The following is a 13,668-nucleotide window of genomic DNA, read 5'->3' on the forward strand; positions in this document are numbered from 1 at the left end:
GATGTGGGGAGACCAGGAAAACTAGGGAGGAAGCAGGGTGCACTCAGGTCTCCTAATAACGGGCCAGGTGTGAGGGTCCCCACAGAGCTTCTCAGCAGAGCACCAGCCCAGCCCACCACTCGGCACTTCTGAGTCCTGCCTGGGGAGGGCGGGAGTGTTTGCATGCTGTAAGCCCAGAAAAGGGACTGGGACTTTTGCTGTTTTGGATGGGGAACCCATATACCCTGCCCCTGCGGCACCATGATTATATAACATGGGATTATGAGGCAGACTTTTAGACTCACTTGTCAGAGGTCCAAATTCGGAGGGCTGATGCCTCCCGTTGAATTGCACCTGGCCTAGCAATGCTGTAGAGACACTCTGCTTTTAGATGTTTCTTTAATGTTAAGAATTTTCCACATGATCCATGTTCTGGTTAAGAAATTAACCTCTTCGATGGCCTCATAATGCTCAGAATCTGCTTATTTCACATCCTGGGTTGCTGTGTCCTTCCACAAAATTCACTACCATTTCTTTAACCTTTTATCAGCCATAATGGAAAGTAAGCTAGGACTCTGTTTATTGATGGATGATTGCTTCCCCGAGGCACATATTTTAAGTTTTGCAACAGTTTATTTCAGAGAGGCCTTAAAGCAGATAGTGAATCATAACTGATGATTACAACTGATGGGCTGTTTTGCTGTGACGTGCGGGGGTGCTGCCTGCATTTCCATGCTGGGTGTGAATCAGTCCGCCTTTGGCACACGCCTGGAACCTATCCCTTCCCCACAGAAAGAAAGTACATGCGTGGTCATGCATGCCCCTTTTCATGGTTGCAGACTCTGCCTCTTGTAGACATGAAATTAAGGTATATAAGATCTTTTTAAAAATAATAAACACATGATTTTAAGACTTTTTAATAAAAATTTATTAAGTAATTTTAATAAATTAATTGTTGAATCACTGCATTAAACCAATAAGTGATTAAAATTTTGAAGTCATCAACACAAGAGTGGGGGACGCAGGCCTGTTGCTCTCCTTCACTTCACCTTTTCTCTGTGCGCCTGTTTCACTCTTACTCAGCATCTCCTCTCCCCTGGGGGTTTTCAGGGACAGGAAAGAGGCAGAAACCCAAGGTAAATTTTCCACCTGCCAACATCCCTCTTCTGAGGCCGCCGGGAAAGGGAGCCTCAGCTATCCCTCCAGGTCAAGGTTGCGGAGATTTTAAGGGATGCAGTGACCTCTCGGGAGGCAAGACCCCATGTCTAAAAGCAAATCGACTGCTTTGGGGATTAAATGTCTAATGATATGTCTGTCTCTGTACAGTTTTTACAGGGTGAACGAGGTCCAGCGGTTTGAATATTCTCGGCCGATCCGCAAAGGAGAGAAAAACCCGGACAATGAATTTGCGGTAAAAAAAAAAAAAAAAAAAAAAAGAGGGCACCTGGGTGGTTCAGTGGTTGAGCATCTGCCTTTGGCTCAGGTCATGATCCTGGGGTCCTGGGATCAAGTCCCACATCAGGCTTCCCGCATGTAGCCTGCTTCTCCCTCTGCCTGTGTCTCTGCCTCTTTCTGTGTGTCTCTCATGAGAAAATAAATAAAATCTAAAAAAAAAAACAAAAAAAAAAAACCACTAGATAAACTCTCAAAGAACCCATTCCATGACCAACAAAACCGCCTGTGGAAAACTGGCCTCGGAGATCACCACAGTGCAGTGTCAGATGTCTCTGTGCCTTGTGCGCAGAAGTCCAAAAACAAATCCTAACCCCTTCAAATGTGGTGAAGCAATGAACCTTTCACAAACAGTGTCACTAAGGCCTCGTAATGCTACCAGAAGGGGACGGGTGCTGTGACCCTGCACCTTGTGCTCGTGACACACTCGCTTCCCTCCTTGGCTTCTCGGAGCTATCTCCCTCTGAGCCCCGGACCCCGGAGCACCCTGCTGGTGCCTCTAATACAAATAGACACATGGAGGGGCCGATGGCAAGCAGTCAGAGGTGAGCAGGGCAGAAACCCAGATGCTCATTATCTATCACCTGAGTTCCCCGAGGCACAAGGAGTAGGTGTTCCTGGGGAACACCTGGGGAGCACAGAGTCATGGGCCAGGTAATTCTCTGTGCCGGGGCCGCCCTATGCATCAGAGGATGTTGAGCAGTGTCGCTGACCCTCTACCCATCAGATGCCAGTAGCACCTCCCTAGTTGTGACAACCAATCAAAACGGTCATCATGCACTGTCCCCTGCATTAGAGGCATGAAAATATTAACACAAATTTTTGCAGCTTTTTAAAAAATATACAGTTGGTTTAATGGATTCCGTTTGCGAAGGATAATTCAATTTTTTTAAATAAAGCCCAATTTTTTTTTTTTTTAATGTTAACATTTCTCCCTCCTTCTGTCCTGCAAACCTCCTCTGGAAATCCCTAGATAGGCCTGTATTTTAAGGAAGCTGTTAGCCACGGGCACCTCCGAGGAGGACCAGCAGCACTGCTGGGGACTGCATCCCCTTGCCTATCGTCAGGAGGTGTCTGGGGGTGCAGAAGGTCAAAGGTGACCTGACTCTGAGTAAAGTTTGGAGCACTTCCAGCCAAGTTGCTGGAAGTTCCAGCCAAGTCCATACAACCTCCCCCCTTGAAGCCCTCAGTTTCCTGGTGATCCTCCAGGCAAACATCTGCCTGAGAGTCTCCAGTCTCGGCACTGAAAGGCCCTTCCTACCCCAAGCCATCTCCCAGGGTCCACAACGAGCTTACGTCCCGTGGATTCGAGTCATTCCGACTCCCCACACTGGTTATCTCCAACAAAGACCCTATTTCTTGGTTAGTGCCAGCATCCCAGGATAGCCTCCTTGCTAACTGGTCACTGAGTGTTGGCTGTAGCAGTGAGGGAGGGGACAAGACCCCAGCGCCGAGGAGGTGGCTTTCTGAGCCGTCCCTGGTAGGGCGCTCGTGGCAGCAGCGCTACCCTCTGTGCAGCGTCTCTGGGCCGCGGGATTTACAGGCAGTTCTTGAACTTCCCTCACACAGCTCACATCCGGCAGCTGTGTGTGTTCTCAAACCATAAAGAACGAGGCGCAAGGAGGTCAAGCAAACTGCCGATGGGTGTGCAACCAATTGGGACAGAGCTAAGAATAACCGAGACCCCTGACATTCGGGGCCGCACTAAGCCTCTGAGGCTGTGCTTCTTCTAAATGGCCCGAAATTCCCTAATGGCCCCGTTAGGCCTTCGCACTTGGACGAGGCTTTCAGAAGCCACAGGATTTAGTCCTTCACACGCCTGACAAAGCCTAAGGCTTGCGGATAAGCGTGGGGCTTTCTGCAGCAATGGGAAGCCAGGCTCGGCCCTACTGCAGGTGGCCTGGCCCCCCTGGGTTGGGGGACGCGGGGAGGGCTGCCCTGCCAGGCCGAGTACTCGGCGTGGCCGGCCAAGGAGGGGGCAGGTGGAGAGATAGCACCTGACTTGGCCGGAGTGGGCTTGTCCAGAAGGCCCTCGGTGGAACCCAGGACCCCTGCCCGGGGGTGCTGGGGGTGCGGCCCGGATGCTCTGAAATGCACCCTGCTGCTTTCCAGGGAAGGTCCCGAGGGAGCCACATCCTCTAGCAGCTGGGGAGATGGAGGCCCGGCCCCTTCCCTGGCCCCTCTGGAGCCTCAGAGGCGGGGGAGAGGGAGAGCTGCTCCTGTAAGATCCAGCGCAGCTCTCCAGAACTGCCTGCTGTGTGTGGCAGGACCACTCCTGACAGACCCGTTATTGGAATGTCTAAGTCGCCATCTCTGGGTGGTGGGTGGTTTTTTTTTTCCACATCAGTATTTTCTATCGTGAATATACATCAATTGTGCAAGATAAAAACGTAAGCCTGAGATACTGACCGATCGGTCTCAGGATGTGAGTGGTCACTTTCATGAAACCCACTTTTCCTTAATACCTGTCTGTGCACCTTTGAGTTTCTTTCTTTTTCTTTTTCTTTTTTTTTTTTTTTTTTTTTTTTTGAGTTTCTTTTGAACGTGAAGCAAGGCTAACGGAGAACCCCTGGAGCCTTTGCAGAACTCTGTTTGCTCAGAGGGAGCTCGCCCTCGTTTTGACGTCTAGAATTCACCCAGAATCTCCTGTTTTATTTTCTTTGCCAAATGCCAGGGCGGCTGGCGCCGCTGGCCAGGGGACACTGCTGCGTCTCATGTGACCATCCGGCCCATAGGCAGAGCATGGTGTGCCACACGCCGAGCACAGAGAGGGCCCCGTGCGACTCCTCTTGGGGAGGACTGTCCCGCACGAGCACCTGCCTCGCAGAGAGTGACTGTCCCGCCCCATCAGGGCAGAAACTTTCAACCTGCCGAAATCCTTCTCCTGACAAGTGCCCTGTGTGTGTTCCCTTTGCAGAACATGTGGATCGAGAGAACCATATACACAACCGCGTACAAATTACCTGGAATTTTAAGGTGGTTTGAGGTCAAATCTGTTTTCATGGTAAGGATACCCCCCCAGAAAGCATCGTGCTTTCCCCTCTGTTCCTTACAGGGCTCGGCTCACACTCTGCGACCCCAGGTCAGACGGGACTTAACCCATCATCACCCCGCGTGGTCCTTGGGGCATCGACTCCCCTGGCCCATGAATATTGTGCTGGAAGTGCTGTGTAATCACAACCAGCTCTAGCTGACAAGAAAACCAGAATTAAGATCTCCTTTCTTCTTACAAAATATTTAAATCTAGTCATCGCTGTGCTGTTTTGACAGTTCTTTCTGTTAACTAAATGAAAAGTTTAAGACAAGTTCCAATTTACATACACTTTTTAAGATCTTTCTTCCTGATGCTTTTATTGCCATTTACATGACAAACAACTTGATTAATAGTACTTGCTCATTTCAAGTAAAAATAGCTTGAGAATATACCCCTCACTGGCACTTTTTAAAGAAATAATGACTCGCATCTCATCAGCTAAACTTTGCTTTGCCTCCGTGGTGAGCTACGGGACAGTTTCATCTACATGAACCGGAGCCCGGCGGCAGATTCTCACTGAATATATGGAAGTATCAGGGAGTGGCAATTGCCCGTATAAAGAGATATGATTGGAATATGTATGTTGATGCGGGAGTCGCAATGCCTTTTGTGTTCAGCCAGCGGGATCTTCTCCAGAGCGGTGGTGCCTCCCATTTCCAATGAGTCCCCTTGGAAACTTCTGACTTGGTTCCAGAACCTGGCTGGAACCTCTTCCCCAGCCCAGTTTCCACTCTTGTCCGTCATCCATGCCCATCTGAGCTCGGGGCACATCCCCCGCACCCCCATCCCAGGTGCCCCCTCCTCCTCCTCTGAAGCCCTGGATCTCCGTGCCTGTTCCCACCTGGGGCACTTGCATTTTCTGCTCTAGGAGCGCCCGCTCCGAGCCCCCCTAGCACCCAGGCGGGAGCAGTGGATGGAGAGGCCTCAGAAGGTACATGGCAGGTGGCAGAAACGCAAGCCTTTGCTGGCACCATCCGGGGCTGGCGATGAGGAAGGAGTGGGGGGACTTCGCATAAACAGCACTAATCTTCCTAATGAGCCCCTGCCCGAAGCCCTCAGTAAGCCGGGATTTCGAGAGCCAGCCAGAGCCAGCCAGATCGCGAGAGGAAGGAGCTTAACAGCTCAGAGGTAGAGAGGGGTGAGCCCTGACTTCCCGTGAAGACGTGCTTCTGCCCGCCGCTCTGCTTGCCGTTTTTAACAAACTAAGAGGCTGGAAGCCGAATAATCCCGGAGCGCATCACCGAGAGCCGCTCTGGACCCCCACCTCCGCCCCTGCCTCATGTGTGCCTCCTGGGCCAGGCCGCCGCCGTGGGGCGCCCAAGGGGTGGCAGCTAGCCCTGCGGTTGGATTAAAAGGAAAACTATTCTTTCTTGAGGCAAACGGGATCAGAAGCAGGGAGTTAGCAGGCAGTCAAAGCGGAGTACGTCCCCGGAGTGGGGATTTGGCGAAGGTGTGAGGTGTGTGCCTGGGATGCTGCAGGCCAGGACCTGACCCCGCCGGGGCCCGGGTGAGAGCAGCAGCCCTGAGGTACGTGCTGCTCAGGGATGAGCGCAGCGGGGTGGCCAGCACGGGCCCAGCTGCCCCTCTGTGTGTGACCACCTGTCTGTCAGCTCCCAGGCAGCACAGAGTATGCGGAGCAGAAGCAGCCGGCTTCCTCCACAGTGGCTCTGAGGCCCAGCTAGGCCCTTCCTCCACGGTGACTCCAAGCATTGCTCTAGAATCTGGGACCAGCCACGAGCAAGAGTTGTCTGTTCTGAAGTCCCTGCCCCCACCCCCTGCTCCCCCCTGCCCGGGCAGACAACACCCAGGGGCTATGGGGTGGAGAGGGGGAAGCAGGCTGCTCTGCTTCATCACCTGCTGCAGGCACCCATCCCACCTCCTTCGGGGGGAACCAAAACTATCATGTGTTGAGATCACCCTGGATGTGGGTCTGTGGCCCAGCTGAGCATCTGTTAGAATGAGGCCTGGTGGGAAGGGTTCGCTCTTGTTGTGGCCATGTCTCCCTGGTCCTTAGGGCTGAGCCAGAGAGGCGTGCTTGGCTGGGCCTTGCTGGGAGCTGCAGGGTCCCCAGAGAAAGGAGGACATTTGCAAGATGGGCAGTGGTCCCTGCGTCCTGCACAGAAGGTCCCACTGACCAGTGGCAGGTGTTCAAATGGAGCCTGTGAGGTGCTATTGGAGGTGGTGACATGTTCCCACCAGGTTTGGGGGGCTCTTCCTTCATAAGTGAGTATGTGGCCTAATGTGGAGACCAGGGCGGGGCCCTCCGCCCCTTCCCCGACCAAACAGGTACAGGAGGCTCATAGAGTGTCTAGGCCTCCTGCCTCAGGGGGCAGTGCTAGATTGCTCAAAATTCCTTAAAATCCTACCCATTTTAAAAGAACCAGACCACATGTGGTTGTGTGCACACATATACACGTGTGTGCATGTATAGGAACACATGCATATACACAGACACCCCTCGCAGAGCCAGACAGCCTTGTATCAGCCCTTGGAATTTGCATGTGAGGGCCACACCTGGAAATGCACAATGATATTAAACACCCAGCTGTTCTTGTTTGGGTGATGAGGGACACCCCCAGAAAACTCCCTGGGAAGAAAGTTGTCCAGAGGAATAGGAAGCCTGGCCCCACTTGAGAATGCTTCCCCTTGGCAAGGTCCCACAGGCCAGAGAATCAGCAGAAGATGGTGGTTGCAGCCACTGGCCTGAAGTCACGTCTTCTCCTTGCCCTGCAGGTGGAGATCAGCCCCCTGGAGAATGCCATCGAGACCATGCAGCTGACCAACGACAAGATGAACAGCATGGTGCAGCAGCACCTGGACGACCCCAGCCTCCCCATCAACCCCCTCTCCATGCTCCTCAATGGCATCGTGGACCCCGCCGTCATGGGAGGCTTTGCAAATTATGAAAAGGTACGTGACGTGCCGGCAGCACAGGCCTGGGAGCTCCTGGAGGCACCAGCTACAGGAGCCTGACCCCAAGCAGGGCTCCCCGGGCATGGTCCCCGCAGGTGGGGGGGGCCACCCTCTAGAGCTGCCCTCGGGTGGCTTTCAGGAGTCCTTGGATCAGTAAAAGCCAAGAGATACCATTTTAGTGAAAGACAAAAGGATCAGAACGTTTGGGATTGGCAGGCATGGCAGGTACAGGGGAGACGCTCATCTCCCCGGAAGATGTCTCAGTAGGAAGGAGCAGAAGTTGAAGGGCGTGGGGTGTGGACACACCCAGGGGTCTGCACGACAGCTGGCTCTCCATTTCGGTTACCAGGTTTGGAACGTGGCCACGGCCACTCCTCCCTTAGCGTCTGTGGCAGTTTCCCAATGTAACGATGGCAGAGTGGAGGCCGTTCGCAGACAAGTGTGCTGACCCCTTGTGCAGATGGAGTAAAAGCTGAGGCAGAGAGCAGGCCCAGGGCAGGGTGCCGGGTGCGAGTCAGGGCCCTGTGAGCCGCTGGGGAGCTGCTGCCAGCAGACTGAGCAGTCAGGGTCAGCTGTGGCTCTGCTGGATTCCAAGGACAGGGGTGCCACCCCCAACGCCCCTCCTGGCTGCCCGTTGGCTCCGTTTGTTGTGTTTGATCTAACCAGACCTTTTGCCCTCAGTGCTGGGGAGGGTCCATCCCGCGGGGGGTGGGTCTATTTCGTATATGGCTCCATCCCCAGGGTCTGGTGCACGGTCGGTACACAAAATCACGTGTTGGGTAAGCAGTGTCCTGAGTGGCTCTCCCTGTCTCCACCAGGCCTTCTTTACAGAGCGGTACCTGCAGGAGCACCCAGAGGCCCACGAAAAGATTGAGAAGCTCAAGGACCTAATCGCGTGGCAGGTAAGCGTGAGATGGCAGCCCTGCAGGGCTGGAGCCGGGAGGCTAGACCCACACCCACTGGGCCGGCTCTGCACACATGCCAGCCCGCACGGAAGCCTGGGACATGAGCCAGAGGGCATGTAGCCATGTTTGCCCCCAGATAAACCCACCCACCAGCGCTGTGATTCATTCAGCTCCGAGGCTGCGGTCCTGAATTTGAACACACAGAAAGTCCTCCCTTGCCAACGGGCCTGGTCCATGTCTGCTGGAAGATCTCTGTCTGGTGTTGACAGGACAAGATATCAGAGGCAAGCTCAGAACTTTGATGTCCCCAAGAGCTCATTTTGTTATATATATTGCTGAGCCACCAGCCCCTCCATCTATCTCCAGAGAATTTTCCATCTTGCTGGAAATCTCTGTGCTAACTCTCCTCTGGAATCCACCATTCCACTGTCTGTCTCTATGAACGTGATTGTTCTTGGTACTTCACGTTATGTGGAGTCGTATGGTCTTTGTCCCGGAGTGACCGGTTTATTTCACTGAGTGTAATGCCTTCCGGGCTCATCCGTGTTGTTAGCCTGAGTCAGAATCCCCCTTTCCTTTTTGGGCTAAGTAATATTCCATTGCGTGGATGGACCGCATTGTGTTTATCCAGTGATCCATCAGTGGACACGTGGGTGACTTCCACTTTTCAGCTGTCGTAAATAATCTAGATGTGAACACGGATGCACACGTATGTCTTTGTTTCTCTGCTTTCGGTTATTTTGGGTACATAGCCACAAGTGGGATTCCCGGATCCAATGCTAATTTTGTTTGTGGTCTTTTAATTCACATCTGCCACATCCCAGTCAACACTGGTCATTTTCTGGTTTTGTTTGGGTTTGTTTTTTTTCTTACAGTAGCCATCCTAACGGGCGTGACTGTGCCACAAATCTGTAGACATTGGTTTGCATTAGAATTATTCTGTGGGAGGAGCACCTGGGTGGCTCAGTGGTTGAGTCCCTGCCTTTGGCTCAGGTCATGATGCTGGGGTCCCGGGATCGAGTCCCGCATTGGGCTCCCTGCATGGAGCCTGCGTCTCCCTCTGCCTCTGTCTCTGTCTCTCTGTATCTCTTGAATAAATAAATAAAATCTTTAAGAAGGAAAGAAACAAACCAACCAAGCCTGGGAGCTGGCGCCAGGGACTTCATTGGCCAGGGATCATTCTCTGCATGGAATGTAAGCCTCGTGTAGACAGTCTCCCTCTGTTTCCAAAAAAGAGAGAGTTTAAAAGTCCGAGTGATTCCATTTTAGATGTAGAAACCAAAGAGTACAAAATTCAAGACTCCATTGAAGGCTATAAAATCATTGCCACACAAAAACTAGTTTGGTCTGCAAAAGTTGTATTGATTTTTTTTTTCTTGTAAGCTTTTACAGCAAATTGGATTTTAAGAGTTTCAAGTCCTACAGAGGAAAATAATTTGTTCCCCAGAGAGAACTTTATGTCAGCACTATGTCATCACCCCTAATAACTATATTAAAGGATGAATTTTAAAGCAGCTCACAGGAAAGCTGAAAGAAAGAATCCATTTTCTAGCAACTTCATTAAATCAAAGAGTGATGAAAAATACATATTCAAAACATTACCTGTGATTTCACTTTCATTTGCAAATGTTTGGAAACCCATATTTTAGTATCAGTGATTGAGTCATACGGTCATTAAAATTAAGGAGTTTGGGGTTATCAGGATGTTGTCTTATGTTTTCGTTTGTTAGTTTGTTTGGTTTGGTTTTTTTTCTGGAAACTCCATCAGGACAGAGTGAGGTTTTCTCTTGGGAATCCCAAGGGCTCGTTGGCAGAGTTTCCATCAGTGATGTGCAGTAAGCATAGCCCGGTGCTGAAATCGTTTGCGAAGGCCGGTTAAGTTCTAGGCAGCTCTTCACTCTGCTCTTGGCACCCCCAAACCAGGGTGCGGACCTGCCCCTCCCAGCTGGGAGCCATTGGTGCAGGCAACATGGGGCCTCTTCAGGGTTTACAGCTGACACCAGGTCAGAGGAGCCCCAGCCCCTTCCTCAAAGGCCGAGCTCTGTCCTTGCCCAAATGGCAGCTGTCTTGTGGAGCAGCACTGCCAACGTCCAAAGATGAATCTGTACAGACTCCCACTAAACCGCTGTGTTGTGTACCTATTTCTCTTTTGAAATGCACAAAGATAAAAGACCAGACCCACTCATCATTGCCAGCTGATGACAGGCGCGACCATTGTCACCGGGGTTGGTGCTCCTAGAGCACTGAGCAGTGCTTCCAAATGTTCTGTGCTGCTGGCAGGCCATGAATTTGTGCAGGGGCCACAGAGGAGGAAACTTCACATAAGGCACCGCTGCTTAGAAGGGCATCTTTCGAGAGCAGGCTGCGTGCTCACCTTGAACAACTCAAGGTGTGACTTTGGGAATGTCTCTTCCCTCTCCCTCTCCCCTCTCTGGGCTCTGGGAAACTTTAAGGAAATGCAGATTCCTGAGATCTACCCCAGCGCCAGTCAGGGCTCCCGGGGTGGGTTTGAGGAACCTGCCTGGGAGTTTCTGATGCCCATCCAGGTTGGAACCCACTGAACTATGGGGTCCCTGAAGTGAGATCACTTCAGGCCTCATTCGATGGCTGGTGTTTGTATATTAAGCACCCAATGTGTTGGAGTGTTGGCACAGAGCATCTGGTTGTGCGTAGCTGTGGTCACCCCTACTCATAGAACAGAGGCGAGATCCCTTCCTAGAAAAAGGACAACGTCAGGCACCTGTTGAAGTGGTCAGTTCTCATACCCCAGAAATCTCACCTGCCAGCTTGCAGTTCACGCAGTACCAGGGACCCAAACCAAATGGTCTTAACTTTAGTCCAGCAAGTGGCATCTTTGATGTCAGAGAATCTGGCCAATTAAGGCTTTTAATCAAGCCAACAAAAACTGCAGAGACATCTAGACTGCGTATTGTATATTTGAAGAAGGTCCATTCTACAAGGAAATGCTTGCAGGATCTCAAGTGGCTCTGTTTTAACCTTGAGGCAGCATCCCCATCCTCGCCTTCACACTAGATAGAGAGCGTCCCACCAAAAACTGCCCCCAGCCTGCCTGTGCCGTGCCCCAAAGCAGAACTCAGGAAGCAAAAGGATTAGAGTGAGCGTTTTCTACTGTTGTACCCGACCACGCTGCGGCCAGCTCTGGGGAAGCTGCCATCTGCAAGAGTAATTCATATGAAATATTTAAACATCTCAGCCATCGTGAAATCTCACCTGCACACTGTCCTTTTGGCGGTGACCACCCGGAAGGGGATACTCAGGTGTAGGCCCAACTGTCAGCAAAACAAGCTTTGTGCCCATGCAGCCCAAGGGCAGGCTGGGTGGGCTGTGACATGGGAACACTCACTCCTTCCCTCTTTCCCTGGAGACCACAAGAGGCAACAGCTGCATGCTATAAATGGCAACCAAATACATTCTATGCATTGATTCATCTTGATAAGATTTCTTGAATTTGTTCACATGAAATTCAATTGTGTACTTATTATCCTTCTCCCTAATAAATCTGCTCATTGAGGTTGGTGTTCTGTTGTATTAGGGAAATCTGTTTTTAATCAGTATTTTGATTTAATTATAAATTATTAAGAGGAAGCCTCTTAGCTTGATTGCATTGAAGAATGTCTAACTCCTGGTCCGAGCATTGTGGAAAAGCAGAAGCTGGAGAAAGAAAGCCCTCCAAGACCACCCCCCCCCACCCCAACCTCTTCCCAGAGCAATGCTCGAGGGTCTCTGGGGCTGGAGAATGAAAATGTCTCCCTGCGACGCTTTTAAAGGTCAGCTACATCTCTGCGCTTGGAAGTGAAGTGTTGGCATGGATATTTTGTGACAGCAGTGTTGGCAGAGAAGTGATTATTTTTAGTTTTAAGGAAGAATAAATTTGGTTTTCCTTTCCAAATAAGAAGATCCTTCAGGACTATAGATCACAAATAATTAGATTTTTAAGCTTTAGAATAGGGCTCTCAATTGCCTATAAAGGCAATATCCTGGGCAAAAAAAAAAAAAAAAAAACCCTTTGCACTGTGACATGACCCTTTGCTAATAGATCAAGTTACAGCTAAACCAATTCAGAACCACAGTTCTTCCTGAATTCACGTGGAAAGCACAGATGAGTCTATTCTGGGATTGGTCGACCAATGGGAGTCAGGCAAAGTCACCGAGTGGCCATCGTGCGCTGAGCACTGCACTAAACGTGTCCAATTTAAAACACAAATGATTTTAATTTGAACATTTTGGTCTCTGGGGGTAATGTGCCTGCTGATGAGTTTGATTCACGGTTTGATTTGGAAACAAAGCCGTTGCATTTTGCGCACGGTGCCGCTTTCTGCCTGGTGTGCGCTCCTCTCTCTAGACCATTAACCAGGAAATAAGGAGTGTTGACTGCTATGTTTTTCAGATTCCATTTTTGGCTGAAGGGATCAGGATTCATGGAGACAAAGTCACAGAAGCACTGAGGCCCTTTCATGAGAGAATGGAAGCCTGTTTCAAACAGCTCAAGGAAAAAGTGGAAAAGCAATATGGTGTCCGAACCATGGTAAGGGGGAAGCCTTGCAGAAGGGGAGGTGGGTGCCTTTGCGTCACACTGTCCAACTGGGACAGGCTCACAGGCAGAGTGAGTTAGATGTTATATGTGACACCTGCTAGGAAAGTGGGATTTGAAGGGCTTCGGCACCCTCGGAAGTCCATCTGCCGGTAAACCAGCAACCTCCTCCAATAATTGGAAATGTCAGGGTGAGTCAGCGTTCAGGCGTTTGCTTGATCACCACACACCTTGCTCACCTGCTGTGGACACAGCCTATCCTTAATCTGGTGAGGCAACAGAGAAGCCGCGCAGAGGCCCGTGTGACTCCAGCTTGGCTGGCCGTAGGGGCCACACCTACAGCCATATACCCCACACAGAGGGCTAGGTGTCGCACAGGGCAACGGCATTCATGTGTCCTAAGGCAGACCTGGAGCCTATGTCCGGTCCAAAGTCCCAGTCATTGGAGAGAGTTGCTGTGGGTTACTGAGACCTGAAAGTGTTAGCAAAGACTGAGATCTTACAGCAGTGGTCATTGGTTTGGGCCAAGAAAGGTAAGCTGGAGACAGTCCGGGGAGGAGTAGGGACAAAGGACTCACCCAGCAAAGGCTGGGAGGCCAGAATTCGAATGCAGGCCAGAGGCCATTGCGGACATAGCCATGCCTTGGACAGAGGAGAAATCCCAAGAGGAGCCTTAAAGGTGCTCAGCCCCCAAGAGCCTGGAATGGCGGTCTGGGGCAGGAAGTTTTGCTCTGGAATAAGGGCAGAACCGGGCTTTTGTTAAGAGTTTGTGGAAGTTTCTGAGTAGGGACTGTGGGATCAAGATCATGATAAAAGAGTGGCTTCTGCTAGGT

The 13,668-nt window shown here is 51.1% G+C and overlaps 1 protein-coding gene across 2 annotated transcripts in view; it reads left to right on the plus strand.

Moving 5' to 3' along the window:
- Positions 1-13,668, plus strand: part of DOCK1 (dedicator of cytokinesis 1) — a 493,779-nt gene that overhangs the window by 460,607 nt on the left and 19,504 nt on the right. For both annotated transcript variants that reach the window (XM_038579104.1, XM_038579105.1), the window contains exons 43-47: positions 1,306-1,390; positions 4,349-4,435; positions 7,199-7,375; positions 8,197-8,280; positions 12,692-12,829. In XM_038579104.1, coding sequence (XP_038435032.1) covers positions 1,306-1,390; positions 4,349-4,435; positions 7,199-7,375; positions 8,197-8,280; positions 12,692-12,829 — 571 coding nt within the window. The remainder of the gene's footprint in view (positions 1-1,305; positions 1,391-4,348; positions 4,436-7,198; positions 7,376-8,196; positions 8,281-12,691; positions 12,830-13,668) is intronic.

This window comes from Canis lupus, chromosome 28 (assembly GCF_011100685.1).
Source record: "Canis lupus familiaris isolate Mischka breed German Shepherd chromosome 28, alternate assembly UU_Cfam_GSD_1.0, whole genome shotgun sequence".
Taxonomy (NCBI): domain Eukaryota; kingdom Metazoa; phylum Chordata; class Mammalia; order Carnivora; family Canidae; genus Canis; species Canis lupus.